The sequence below is a fragment of the Talpa occidentalis genome, unplaced genomic scaffold, assembly GCF_014898055.3.
Source record: "Talpa occidentalis isolate TD23 unplaced genomic scaffold, MPIMG_talOcc4v2.1 talOcc4.14, whole genome shotgun sequence".
Lineage (NCBI taxonomy): Eukaryota > Metazoa > Chordata > Mammalia > Eulipotyphla > Talpidae > Talpa > Talpa occidentalis.
In genome coordinates, this window is record NW_023601433.1 from 61,980,253 (window position 1) to 61,995,163 (window position 14,911).

The 14,911-nt window shown below is 43.0% G+C and overlaps 1 protein-coding gene across 5 annotated transcripts in view; it reads right to left on the reverse strand.

Annotated features, from left to right (window-relative positions):
* FRMD4A (FERM domain containing 4A) overlaps nt 1–14,911 on the reverse strand; it is a 302,659-nt gene that overhangs the window by 20,595 nt on the left and 267,153 nt on the right. For all 5 annotated transcript variants that reach the window (XM_037510637.2, XM_054695096.1, XM_054695097.1 and 2 more), the window contains exons 15-17: nt 8,497–8,630; nt 4,580–4,702; nt 497–725 (exon numbers count right to left, since the gene is read on the reverse strand). In XM_037510637.2, coding sequence (XP_037366534.2) covers nt 497–725; nt 4,580–4,702; nt 8,497–8,630 — 486 coding nt within the window. The remainder of the gene's footprint in view (nt 1–496; nt 726–4,579; nt 4,703–8,496; nt 8,631–14,911) is intronic.

The following is a 14,911-nucleotide window of genomic DNA, read 5'->3' on the forward strand; positions in this document are numbered from 1 at the left end:
CCCGAGTTCAGGCCTCTAGATAATCAGAAGGGAGTGGTCCAGCCCTCCCCTCCTTTGGGCTAGGAGGCCCCTCTCTGAGAGAGTCAGACTGAAGGTAGAGTCAGGCAGCCACCTACCCCAGCCAATCAACATTCCTTCCCAATGTGGATAGGGACAAGGTCCCTGAGAATTCAGAGCCTGGACTGGCACAGTTAACTGGGCTCAGCTTAGGGCTGCAGGTTCCCCCAGGGAGGCAATAAACAGTGATAATGATAGTTTGATTTAATATAATCCCTTTCATCTGTGGACTTGAGTGTACTTTATTGCTCTCATCTGGTATCAGGCTTTCATTTTATGGGTGGAAACATTAAGGCACAGGCTGGTTAAATAGCTTAGTTGCTTAGATGGTGCAGGCAGCAGGCTCGGGACCCACTACAGGAGTGGCGCCGGCTCCTGAGGGTGCAGGGAGTGTGTGGGAGGGGAGAGACCACACAGGGCCAGTGGGTTTAGCACTCACCATCAATGATCAGCGAAGCCCTCTGGGTGGGTTTCTTTCCAGACTTGATGCGGTTCTCATTGATGGCATTTTCGATCTCCTGCAGCTTCTTCAGTGCATTCAGATAAGAGGTTTTCCTTTGTTTCTTGAGTTTTTTGCTGACATTCGGGTCACTGGCTAGCCGACGCGCAGCTTCCGTGATCTGGGATTGAATAGCGAACTCTCGTTCCAGGCGTTCCAGCTCAGCTTCCTGGGGGCGGGAGAAGTAGAATTAAACTCAACTCAGGATGAGCCCTGGCTGACCTGACACTTAGGGGGACACGGAGGAGACAGCCATTCTCCCTGCTGCTGTCCCTGCCCTAAGGTAAGCGAACTTTACTCCTTCAGAGACGCGAGTCCCGGGAAACCAGCAGTCCCAGTGTCCAACCCCAACCTTGGCTGACCTTGCAGGATCCTTGATCTTGCAATGACCCTATCCCTAAAATCTCACAGCTGACCAGTCCTCTAAAAAGTGTGCAAGGCACACCCCCTTTCAGGACTCCTGGCTCTTTACAGTCTGGAGACAAGCATTGGCCTAGACACTAGCTCCATCCCTGAGAAGCCCTGTGGTCACCAGGTTTCATGCCACTGTCTCCAGCAAGGTTTGAGAAAACCAAGCCTTTGTGGAAATTCAGAGGCAGTCTGGTTGGTCATTTTCTTTCCAAATGGAAAGACAGGACTAGGGCTGGGAGCGAGAAGGAAAGGCAAGGAGTAACGGACACTAGTTAGGAGGTAATTCGGTCTTCAGTTCCTTCCAATGCTGCCTGTGTATGTTCTCTCAGGGGGAGAAGGATGTGGAGATGGACCCCCGCCCAGCATCTTGGCACAAACAAGTCACCAAAGACAAAGACTGTCCTGTGAGCCTGGATCCACGGAACAGCTGTTCCTGGGCTGTTACGACAGCCCTGGCCCAAGACACTGATCCCAAAGTTCGTGGGGCCCTGGACACATTCTAGCTACTTAACTAGACAAGCCAAGGCTAGTGGCTTTGTACAGATGGCTGCCTGCTGTGTGCACAGGGAAGCCAAGTGCACGTGTAGGAAAAATGGGGAGCAGCGTGGAGGCCAGAGCAGGGGGAGCTTTGCTTTCCCTAGGGGAACTCAGCCTGCGCCAGCTCATTCTGTGGTACTTCCTTTCATTATAGCAGCACCTCCCCGCCCCCGCATTCATAGCAGACATGTTCCAAGAGCCTCAGTGATGGGCCTCCCCGGTGGCACAGTGGTTGAGCGCTGGGTTGCGAAGCTGCCCTCAGCCTCTGTGGCGCCGGTTCGATCCCCGGCTGCTCCCCAGACACCGGAGGAGGATCCCACATGGCGCGCAGACCTCTCCTGCCGCCCGCTGCTCCCCTCAGCAGTGTACTTTGGTCCTTCTGCCTGCTCTGCTCTCCTCTCTGGCTCTGGTGAATTCTCTCACCCTCCCGCGCTTCTGACTGTACCCAGTGCTTGTATAAATAAATAAATAAATCTTTAAAAAACAAAAAAAAGGGCCTCAGTGATTCCTGAAATCAAACCCTGTAAGCACTGTGTCCTTTAGCATGCACACATACCTGTGATAGTTTAATTTATTATAATTTATTAATTTAATTCAGTAAGAGATTAACAACAGTAACTAAAATAAAACAGAATGATTATAGTGTGCTGCAATAAGTTATAAGAATGTTCTCTCTCAAAATATCTTATTGTATGTCATTTCATTAACCATGGTTAACTGAAACGATGGGACTTGAAATCGTAGGTAAGGGGGGACCTTGTACTTTCAGAATAGTGAAGGGGGATTGATAAGATGGAGTTCTACATGGGAGTTCTACTCCCCTACATGGAGTTCTAGGGGAACTGAGTCATCATTTTCTGAGCTGCATGAAGGAGCAGCTGGTGAAGAGGCTCGGTGGGACTGCGAGGAGAACCAGGGGTCTTGTGTGGGAGCATGCTGGCTATAAATGGGTTCTGGTCTTTCAAGATTAATGTCAGAGGTCTGTCTGGCAGGCACTTCTAAAGGCCAGCCAGATTTGAAAAACTGTCCGGCAAAGATGGTCTTCTAAAGGCCACGGCCCTCACCCCAGCTCTGAGCCTGATCGGATCCCGGACCCGCCCACAGTGGCTGCATCTCATTTCTAAAGTCTCCACTTGGAGCAACTCCATTTGACATCACGAAGGTGGCAAGTGCTGAGTTAAATGTTCTCCATACACAGCAGGATCTGAATAATGTTGTTTTGGTCAATGTGCTTTCATTAATGTCAATGAGAATAAACCAATCCAAGCCAACACTGAACAAAATGTTATTTGAGGACTTGCTTTGTTATACAGCCAGACCTCACCTAATGCCACCAATAGGCTCTTGGAAACTACAACTTGAAACCAAAGGACATACAATGAAAGCAGGTCCTCCGAGGATGTTTCCTTTGACATGGTTGGCAGGATTGTTTTGTTCTCATCAAAGTTTTAATGAAACCACATGGAATGAAAAGATGTTCGTCAGGGATCTGCTATATATCGTTCACTTTAAGTTTTCAAGAATGTTGACTTACTGTACTGGCTCATTTAATCTAGTAATAGCCCAAAGCAATAAGGATTATGAATTCATTTTAAAGAAAAACTGCCTGGTAGAACTTGAGATGTGAGCAAACAAAACATTCTGGTGTGTCCCCAGGACGCTGCAAGACCTGCCACTGCAGTTCTCAGAGGTCACTGCCATCTTCACTGGTTCCAGGCACGTGTGAAGCCCCCTGAATCTACTCTCATGCTAACCTACCACAGGTAACAATGACAGTGTCACTTTCTCCTAATCACTTTTTAAACCCAAATATGCACATAATTCCTTCTCCATTGACTGTGATGCTGTCCTGTTAAGCTCTCTGTTCAATAACATTTTAATGTTTAAGCTTATTCTGCATAAAATTGTGAAGACAAGCTATAGAAACAACCCAAATGCCCCAGAATAGATGACTGGATCAAGAAGATGTGGTACATATACACAAAGGAATATTACTCAGCAATCAAAAAAGATAAACTCATGCAATTTGCAGCAACATGGATGGAGCTGGAAGGGTTCATGCTCAGCGAAATAAGCCAGAAAGAAAAAGAAAAATACCAGATGGGCTCACTCATAGCGGGAATTTAGAAAACCTAAATAAGGGATCAGGAAAAAGACTAATTAAAATGAAAAATCAATAAGCAACTATAAACCAGAGACACACTACAGGTGGGGGAGGAGGGAGTAGGATCAAAACTAGGGTGGTGGGAATTGTATGGGGACTATAACCAAGATGAAAATGCATACATTGTGCAAAAATGAGAAACGATGTAAAAAATACATAAAATAAAATTTAAAAAAATTGTGAAGACATTTCCTGGGCATGACCTGAGGCCTGGAGTAGGCCTGGCTTTGAGTTTCCTTTAGTCTGAGGCTAGGTAACTTATAAACCAGCTGGAGACTAAAATCCCCTCCTTACCTGCAAATGAGAACCTTCCAGTCCAACCCTCTCCAGCACTAAGTTCAAAAAGGATAAATGAGCACCCCAGTGACTTCTCCCAACCCCAGGGAAGTGAGGCCAGGAGAGACCACCGCTCTGCTCAGGCCACGCAGGGATTTTAGCAGTGGGGGAAGTTAGGAGGGCAGGCTCGACTGCCTTCCCCCAGCCAATGGCACCTTGTGCACCTGTTGACATGGCCGACACCTTCTTCCCTCCCTAGTTGTTTCTTCCACAGGTCAGACATCGTGCTTGGGTCTGAGTAACAAAGGGCTGGGAGGCCATTAAAACAACATCTCACATGAGTGTTACAGAATATTCTCCCAAGTTGAACTTAGCCACTTGAGACAGGTCTATCATGCTAGACTATTTCTACAGAAATCAGAATACTCACTAATGCAAACTAAGTAATCCAAGGCAGCCACACAATGGCCAACCTGCTGACTTCACTAAAGGTCAAAAGAAAGCTCCTTGGGAGTGGGAGGAAATGGGAAATGACATTCAGCATTGGGGAGAATGAAGAAATTTGTTTTGAAAACCTGGAAGCCCTAACAAATGGGGAAAATAAGGATAATGTGATAATCTTAACAAGGACCCACCTCTCCTTTGGGCAGGATTTTCTGTTCATCCAGTTTGAAGGCCGTTCCTATTCTTCTTCGAACAATGGGTGGCTCTTCCCCTGGGTCCAGGGGATACTCATCGGGCAGCTTGCCTGTCAGTTCCTGCACATGCACCATAGCACAAGGAGAGAGCGGAAATCAGACTGGGCAAATGACTGGCTTCAAGAACACACACACTCATTCATTGCCCCTCCCTCCCAATGCATAGATTCACAACAGTGATAATACCGAGCAATATGGCTGAACAGGAATTCAGAAATGCAGATTCATTTATCTGAAAATACAAGAGCAATCCTGTCTACCTATCTGCGCGTTCAAAAATTTTTCACAAAATAAATTTCTGTCAGGTAAATAGAATCACCATTGCTTTTCATCATAAAACCCAATTTTTTTTTTCAGTTGTTACTGAAAAAATGTCACAGGCATTTCCTGGAGCTGGAAGGGATCATGCTCATAGAAATAAGCCAGAAAGAAAAAGAAAAATGCCGGATGGTCTCACTCATAGCAGGAATTTAGAAAACCTAAATAAGGGACCTACCTACTATGTGCAGGTCATTAAGCCAGTAAGGAGCTGACCCAAAATGGGACCTCTGGGTGCTCTAGCTCCAAATCCTATGCTCTTTTCATGGCATCAAATATTCCCTTGCAGTTCTCTTAAGTTTAAAGAATGCTGTCTGTACAGCAAATTCCAGAAAAGTACACTATTACATGAATTAGAAACTGAGTATGAGTAATAATTACTGCAGTCTGGCCACATGCTCAAAAATAGTGAGCCTAGAAGACACTGAATGTATACAAATAAGATTTTTTTAGAAACTGAAAATATAATCTATATTACTGACAAGGCTATTTAAAAAGATCTGTTGTGTGTGTACTCTGGGCTCTGAAAATCTGACTGTTGTAAGTATAATGACAGCTGATTTAGTTGACAAGTCACTATAGTGACATGATCTGGGTAGTCCCTGTGGTCTCAGGAATGACTTGGGATTAGAATTAGGCTCACGGGGCATCCCTGGTGGTGCAAGGGGTTAAGATGCAGCACTATGCAGCTATCCGCAGTCTCTGCAACATGAGTTTGATCCCCGGCCAGGGAGGTGACCCACATGGTGCAGTACACCTCTCCTGACTTGCCCACTGCTCCCCTCAACAGTGTATTTCAAATAGATCCACCTGTTCTGCTCCTCACTTTATCTCTGGTGAATCCTCTAACCCCCCCCGCATCTCTGGCCCCTGTCCTTGTATGCATAAATAAATCTTTAAAAAAAGAGAATTAGGCTATTTATTTGGGCTGAATGATGTTAAAATTTGAGTTAGCAGCTAATTCAAATGGTAGGGCCAAGGCCTGTCTTCAAGGAGCCACTTTCAAGGACCAGAGAACCTGGGGGAGCCACTGTAAGACTCTACTGGTGTGGGGGCACCTCCAGGCCAAGCCCTGACCTGGGTTTCTAGTCCCAAATCAACATAACTGCTGCACAAATACTAGAGGGATTGTTCTGACCAGTGGGAGCGTGCAGTCTCTTCCCGGGAACACATATCATTTCACACAAGGAGTTTGCACCCATAGCCCAGGAAGCGGTAAAACCCAAACCACCAGGTTCCAGGCTCTGACTGGCCTCTCCTCACTGCTGTGTGTGTGCACTGCTGTTGGTGTGTGTGCGCATTGGGGAGTGTGTATATATTGGTGTGTTCTCATGCATCTGTGACTGGGGTGTGTGGTACCGGTGTGTGTGTGTGTGAGTATGTGATGGGTGTGTGCACACTGGAGTGTCCATGTGTATGTGTGCATCTGAGTATAGATGCACATGCGTGGGCATATGTGCATGCTGGGGTGTGTGCACGTGTGTGCAAGTGGCATGCACAGCCACTCTCACGCTCCTGGGCCCCTTTCCTTCTGTATGCAGGCCACTGGGAAATGAACCCGTGGACTTTCTGTCCCCCACTGTAAACATTTCAGAGCACAATGTCTAATTATTTGAGTATGAAATGCCCTGCAATTTTCTTCCCTGTTTCTTTCTTTAAACAAAAAAAAAAAAATGTGGTTCAAATGTCTCCAAAGCAGTTATGTGTTTACGCTGCAACAATTTTATCTGCTTCCCTAAAAGTCTGTCTATAAATAGCACATATTGAGGCTTTTATAATTCTGAAGTGCCTGTGATTTTGTGATTTTAAAACAAACCTTTTTTTTTAAACTTATGAGGCTACTGATTCTCTGCCTCTGCTAGGTCTGTGAGTCAGGCCTTGATTCTCCACATTGAATCTGATTTTGCATGTAAGCAGAGCCCCTGGGAAGGAGTAATTTAACACACTTGTGGGCTTGTCTGGGTTCCTTACATTGGCGATACTCTGCCAAATTCTCATGCTGGCCCCCAGCTCCCCAGGGACAGCACTTCTGGATATGTGAAACGGAGGGGCTTGGTGTGTGAGATTCAGAGAAAGAGCAGAAGAGAGTTGAGTTGGCAAGAAGGAGCTGCCATTAGAGCGCGGGTGGGCAGGGCCAGAGGCAGCACACAGAACTGTCTGCTCGCCCAGGGTTTCTTGTGAAGTTATTTCTTCTGCCCAAGTTCTGTTTTCTGGTGTCAACATTGTAAGGCACAGGAGCGTAGACAGTGACACCTTTATAACATATGCTAACCTTGCCCTAACATGTTTCTCTAATTTTCTGGTGCTGATTCCCTCCTGGGTCAGGGACATATTTTTTTTATTAAAACCAAAACAAGGCTTTACAAATGATTAAATGCAATCATCCAAGCCCAGAATTTTTCAATCCTTCCAGCATATTCTTTATAGAAAGGTGGCTAATATTAACAGTATCACAGAGCACATCCCCCAGCTAGGCCAGTTGCTTTCCTAGATTTGCAATTGATTTGTGCTAATGTGGGTCTGTTGTGAGCAAGCTCCGGTTTAAGGTTTAAATCAATCCAGAGCATAATTAAGCCAAGTTGAAATGTAATATGATCTCACTCTATGGCCCCTTCCTTGTTTCATTCTGCCTTTGGCAAGGCATTATTTGGGGGAGGGGAGTATGTCTCAATGTCTAAGTTATAAAACTTCCCATTCTGCACTGTTTACCAACAGTTCTTTGTAATGTCATCTGGGACACAATCTGTCTCCAGAGGACTTCTCTCTCCTCGTGTCCATGTGCCCGCACACGAACATGTGTGCACACACATGCACAGTAATGTGTGTTGCATTAAAAAATCAAGTCTTCAAACATGGGAACAAAGAGTCATAGAATTAATAGAAAAAAGTGGAAGTAAAGGTTCAAGCAAATACAGACAGTAGTCTACTGCAGCCCCCAAATCCCAACGAAACTTGAGACTTCACATACACTGGGGCATGAGGAAGCATTGCTTCGCATAAAAATTTTAAATACCACTAGGCTACAATTTAAAATAAAGTGAAAGAAACACCAGACCATGAACCTTCAAGGGGATTATATATCCAGTGAAATCCTGGTTTCTTTGTTGCTCCACAATGATGCCTCTCAATATGGTCTCCAACATAAATCTGAACTATCCTCACGAGAAAAAAAGCCAGCACCACAATAAACGCAGCTCTTAGGAAGATGCTAGTAAGTCATTATATCCAACAAGGGAGTATTGTGAGGAAACGGTTTATAGACGGTGGTGCACCATGCGAATAGAAGGGGCTGTTACTGGTGCTTGTCTTCTGGCCGCCAGGGCCAGGGTCCTGCTGCTGCTGTCCCAGCGCTGCCTGCACCTGTGACTCTGATAGGTGCATCATCAGGGTTGCATCAGTGTTCCCCACAGCTGTGTTTCAGGAGCGAACTGGCTTCCCTCACATGCTCTCTATCACCTGCACCCTTGACTTTGGTAACTATGAAGAGACGAGGACTCGGAAGCACAGACTCCACAGGACGAAACAGCAGTGCTTACCGCTTCTCGGAGGCACAGTTTCTTCAGCTCCTCCAGCCGCTGGCGAAGTGTTTCCTCCAGAGCTTCCTGCCTGGATTTCAAGGCGGCCAGCATGTCTTTCTTGGCCGACTGAGAGCTATCTGATTCCTGAGAACCTGTCAATAAACAGTGGGGTTACTAGACCAGCCGAGGGAGGGGGGCGCACATCTGGACTGCTAAAGAATTTCACTGGAGCCTGCACTATGCATGTGGGATTTACCCCAGGAACCAGGGGTGTGAAGTTAAACAGGTGCTGCCGAGTTCCAAGTGTGAGGAGCAAATTCTGAGCACTTGGCTAGAATTTTATAGCTAGCCAGGACTGGTGAGAAAATTTCCACTCCTGCAAACTGGCAAATTTTAATGAAAGGGGCCTTACCTGATAAAGGGGAAAGTAAAGTTCAAGGCAGAATTTTAATACATAGTTTTAATTTTTTCCCCTTAAAAATGCCTATTTTTTGCTAAGTACAAAACTAGTGCATGCTTATCCTAAGATTTTGAAAGTGTAGACCAATCTAAAACTAATTTGTACTCAGTAACAGTCACTCAATAATAACCATAGCTACACATTTTCTTTTGAACTTTTAAGCACATATATTTTAAAAATAAAATTATATTTTAATATAAATATTTTATTTTTAAAATTAGATTTTAATTTTATTTTTCAATTAAATACTGTATCATGAGCAAATTCCCTCCAAAAAAGCTGTACTTATTTGTACATGCAGCACAGACATGTCTGCATGATTCACATAGCTGAGTGTTAAATATGAAGCCTTTGTAGCAGACAAACGGAACCAAACCAAAGGAAAATAAGCTGAAAGGCCAGTTGGAGAGATTTAGTTTATAACAAAAGAATAATTTCTGGGCTGCAATGTTTGGATTCGGAAATAAGTTTCCAGCAGTGAAGCAGTTCCGCCTCGCCTGCTTGGAGGGGGTTAGCACGAGTGGTACCGGGAAAGGGACACTGATTGCTATTTCACTTCATGTGCCCACAGGGAGCACAGAGTTAGAAATGGGCTGGTGTTACTGCACGTGTACTCAGAGGCTTAGATGATGCCACGTGCATCAGCATCAGATGACATCGAATACCTAGACAGAACTCAAAGGAAAGGTGTGTAAATCTCTACAATAAAAATTATGATACTCTGCTGGGAAAATTAAGGAGAGTGATGTACTATAGTCATGGATTGGAAGCTTGGTGTTTTAAAGATTTCAGTTCTTGAGGGCTTTGAACTGAGACCCGGGGCACGAAAATTCGGGGCGTGGTTTCTCCACGACGGTGGGGCACAAGGCAGACACAGCACCCCAAAGCTGTTGAGGTGTACCCTACCATTCCCGCTCTGTTCTCTGCCCCACGGGGTGGGGGGAGGCGAAAAACAGCCCCCCAAGGACAATAGGAGAGATCTCTGGCGCCACCTAGCGACCAGGAAAAAAAAAGTCACTAACACCCTATAAAACAGGACATTTCTTAAGACTGCTTGAAAAGGGCAGAAGGTTTCTGGAGGACCCAGTGGCCAGCCGGGAAGTTATTCCACGCCAGGCCCCTTCCGACCAGCAGTCTGAGCCCACAGAGGGAGCAGGCACCCACGTCCGGGGCAGACCGGGTGCGCAGAAGAGTGTGCCTGAAACCGGAGGCGCAGGGACTGCATCCCGCTTCGCCATTTGAGAACAGGGACATTTCTTCAGTAAAAACTGCCTAAAACCAGCAGAAAGCTCCCCCAGAAGACAGAGATGGCTCCTGGAAGAGCCAGAGGGGAGCGGAGAAGTTCACCCAAGATGTCAGTCAGTCCGAGCAACACAGTGTCCCAACGCATACGACAAATTAGAAAACAGACAGTAGGGAGTAGAAGAACCACACGCAACCTAAAAACTCCTCAGGAAAGAAGCACACCACAAAAAGAAAACCACTCCCCAGATTGCAACGACAGCAACTTGGAAGAACTTCTGAGCCTTCCAGAAAGAGAATTTAAAATTGCCATGATTAAAAAAGTGATAGATCAGAAGAAGGAAATTGAGTCCCTAAAGAGGGAAGTAAGAGAAATGCAGGAGATCAAAGAATTAATGGAGGAACTAAAGAACTCTGGGAAAAGCAATGAAAGCAGAATAGATGAAATGGAAGAACGAATAAGTAATCTTGAAGACACAGAAATAAAAAGAACCAAAACAGAAAAGGAAAGAGAAGTACGAAGGAAAAAGAATGAAGAAAGACTTCGGGAACTATCTGACTCCATGAGGAAAGGAAATATAAGAGTTATAGGAATTCCAGAAGGAGAGGAGAGAGATGTAGGAACAGAGAAAATATTCATGGATATAATTGAAGAGAACTTCCCAAATGAGAAGAAGGAGCTGAAAATTGATATACAAGAAGCAAGAAGAACACCAAACTTCCACGACGAAAGGAAAAACACAGCAAGACACATAATAGTAAAGCTCCCAAGAATCCAGGACAAGGAAAAAATAATGAAGCTGACAAGAGGGAAGAAACAGATAACATTCAAAGGAAAACCAATCAGGCTGACATCAGACTTCTCTGAAGAAACATTACGGGCAAGGAGAGAGTGGAGGGACATAGTCAACAGACTCCAAGAAAACAGATGCCAACCAAGAATACTCTATCCCGCAAAGCTCTCTTTCCTCCATGAAGAAAGAATATGGACCTTCCCAGACAAAGAGAAACTCCGGAATTTCATTGCGACTAAACCCCCACTCCAAAAAATACTACAAGGAATCCTAAAGCCAGAACCTCAGAGGGACGAATAACAACGAAAGAAGACCAGAAAAAAAAAAAAGTTATTAAAAGAATAAATAAATAAAATCAAAGGAAAGACAAACATAATGGCAAATACAGATGCTAACATATCAATATTAACTCTAAATGTAAATGGACTAAACTCTTCAATAAAAAGACACAGAGTTGCAGCCTGGATTAAGAAACAAAACCCAACCTTTTGCTGTCTCCAGGAAACACATTTAGCTACAAAAGATAAAAATAGGCTCAAAATCAAAGGATGGAAAACAATCCTACAAGCAAATGGGCCAAAAAAGAAAGCAGGAACAGCTATACTTATATCAGATAAAACAGACTTCAAACTCAAAAAAATAAAAAGAGACCCCAATGGTCACTACATTATGATTAAGGGGACAATACTTCAAGAAGAAATAACACTCATTAACATATACTCACCAAACGAAAGAGCACCAAAATATATCAGACAACTGTTGTCTTCTCTGAAAACAGACATCAGAGAAAACACATATGTAGTGGGAGACTTCAACACACCACTACCAACAATGGATAGATCAACAAGACAAAAAATAAGTAAAGAAACTAAAGCTCTAAATAAGGACCTAGAGCATTTGGGCTTAACAGACATCTATAGAACACTAAACCCAAAAAAAACGGAGTACACATTTTTCTCAAGCGCACACGGATCATTCTCCAGGATCGATCACATACTGGGGCACAAGACAAACATCAACAGATACACCAAGATTGAAATCATACCAACCATCTTTTCTGACCACGAAGGCATCAAACTAGAAATAAATCATAAAAAGAAGGCAAGGAACTATCCTACCTCATGGAGATTAAAAGCCACATTACTGGAAGACCACTGGACTAACGAGGAGATCAAAGAAGAAATTAAAAAATTCTTTGAATTGAATGACAAGGAGGACACCAATATCCTAAATGTATGGGATGCAGCAAAAGCAGTAATAAGAGGAAAATATATAGCAATAGAAGCTCACATCAAAAAACAAGAAAGAACTCAAAGAAACAACCTAATCTCGAAGCTCAAAGATCTAGAAAAAGAACAACAAAATAACCCCAGAACCAGTAGAAGAAAAGAAATAATAAAAACCAAAGCAGAAATAAATGAAATTGAAACTAAAAAAACAATCCAAAAGATCAATGAAACCAAGAGCTGGTTCTTTGAAAAAATAAATAAAATAGACAAACCCCTAGCCAGGCTCACAAAGGAAAAAAGGGAGAAAGCACAAATACACAGAATCATAAATGAAAGAGGAGAAATCACAACGGACACAGCAGAAATCAAAAGAATAATCAGTAACTACTATGAACAGTTATATGGAAACAAGTTCAACAATATAGAGGAGATGGACAAATTCCTACAACTCTACAATCACCCAAAGCTAGATAAAGAAGAAATAGAACACCTAAACAGACCAATTACAAGCAGCGAAATTGAAATGGTAATTAAAAACCTCCCCAAAAACAAAAGCCCAGGACCTGATGGATTTACAAATGAATTCTACCAAACATTCAGAGACGAATTAGTGCCTATCCTTCACAAACTCTTCCAAAAAATTGAGAAGGAAGGGACAATACCAAACACGTTCTATGAAGCCAATATTACACTAATACCAAAACCGAATAAGGACAACACAAAAAAGGAAAACTATAGGCCAATCTCCCTAATGAACACTGATGCAAAAATCCTCAATAAAATTTTAGCTATCAGAATCCAACAATGTATCCATAAGATAATTCACCACGACCAAGTTGGATTCATTCCAGGGGCACAAGGATGGTTTAACATCCGAAAATCAATCAACGTTATCCAACACATCAACAAAAAGAAATATAAAAACCATATGATAATATCAATAGATGCTGAGAAAGCTTTCGACAAAGTGCAACACCCATTCATGATAAAAGCCCTTGAAATTCTTGGGATACAAGGAACATACCTCAACATCATAAAGGCCATCTATGACAAGCCAACAGCCAGTATCATTCTCAATGGTGAAAAGCTGAAAGCAATTCCATTAAGATCTGGAACAAGACAAGGATGTCCACTCTCACCACTGCTTTTCAATATAATACTGGAAGTCCTAGCCAGAGCAATAAGACAAGAGAAAGACATCCAAGGAATCCAAATAGGAAAAGAAGAAGTCAAACTATCACTATTTGCAGATGATATGATAATATACATAGAGAACCCCAAATCTCCACAGAAAAACTAATTCAACTCATCAATCAATTCAGTAAAGTGGCAGGATACAAAATCAACACGCAAAAGTCAGTAGCCTTCCTATACACAAACAATAAATCTGAAGAAGAAGAAATCAAAAAAACCACCCCTTTTATTATTGAAACAAAAAAAATCAAATATTTGGGAATAAATCTAACAAAAGAGGTAAAGGACCTATACAAAGAAAACTATAAAACACTGTTAAAAGAAATAGAAGAAGACACAAAGAAATGGAAAGACATCCCCTGCTCATGGATTGGAAGAATAAACATTATTAAAATGGCCATCCTACCAAAAGCAATATACAGATTCAATGCTATTCCAATCAAAATCTCTATGGCATTCTTCAAAGAAATAGAACAATTATTGATGAAATTCATATGGAATCACCAAAAACCCCGAATAGCCAAAGCTCTACTGAAAAAAAGAGAAGGGAATGGAGGCATCACACTCCCAGACTTCAAACTCTACTACAAAGCCATAATCATCAAAACTGCATGGTATTGGAACAAGAACAGACATACAGACCAATGGAATCGAATAGAAAATCCAGAAATAAACCCACAGATTTATGGTCAACTAATCTTTGACAAAGGAGCAAAGACTATGCATTGGAGCAAAGAAAGTTTGTTCAATAAATGGTGCTGGGAAAACTGGGTCGCTACATGCAAAAGAATGAAGCTTGACCACTACCTCACACCATACACAAAAATCAACTCAAAATGGATTAAAGAACTAGACATAAGACCTGAAACCATAAAATACATAGAAGGAAATATAGGCGAAACACTACGGGATTTGCACATCAAAGACATCTTTACAGACACATCACCCAAAGCAGTGATAGTGAAGAGAAAGATAAACAGCTGGGACTACATCAAATTAAAGAGCTTCTGCACAGCAAAAGAGACAATAACAAAAACAAAGAGAAACCCCACCAACTGGGAGAACATTTTTGCACCCAACACTAATGATAAAGGACTGATCACAAAAATCTGCAAAGAGCTGATGAGACTCAGCAACAACAAAGAAAATAATCCAGTCAAAAAATGGGCAGAAGAGCTAAAAAGAAACTTCTCTGAAGAGGAAATGCAAATGGCCAACAGACATATGAAAAAATGTTCAACATCACTTGCAATCAGGGAAATGCAAATCAAAACTACCATGAGATACCATCTCACACCAGTGAGAATGGCACATATTAAAAAACTAGCAACAACAAATGTTGGCGAGGATGTGGAGAAAAAGGAACTCTTCTGCACTGTTGGTGGGAGTGCAAACTGGTCCAACCACTATGGAGAGCTGTGTGGAGATTTCTGGACCTACTAAACATAGAGCTTCCATATGATCCAGCAATTCCACTCCTAGGTATTTACCCAAAGGACACAGAAACATCAATT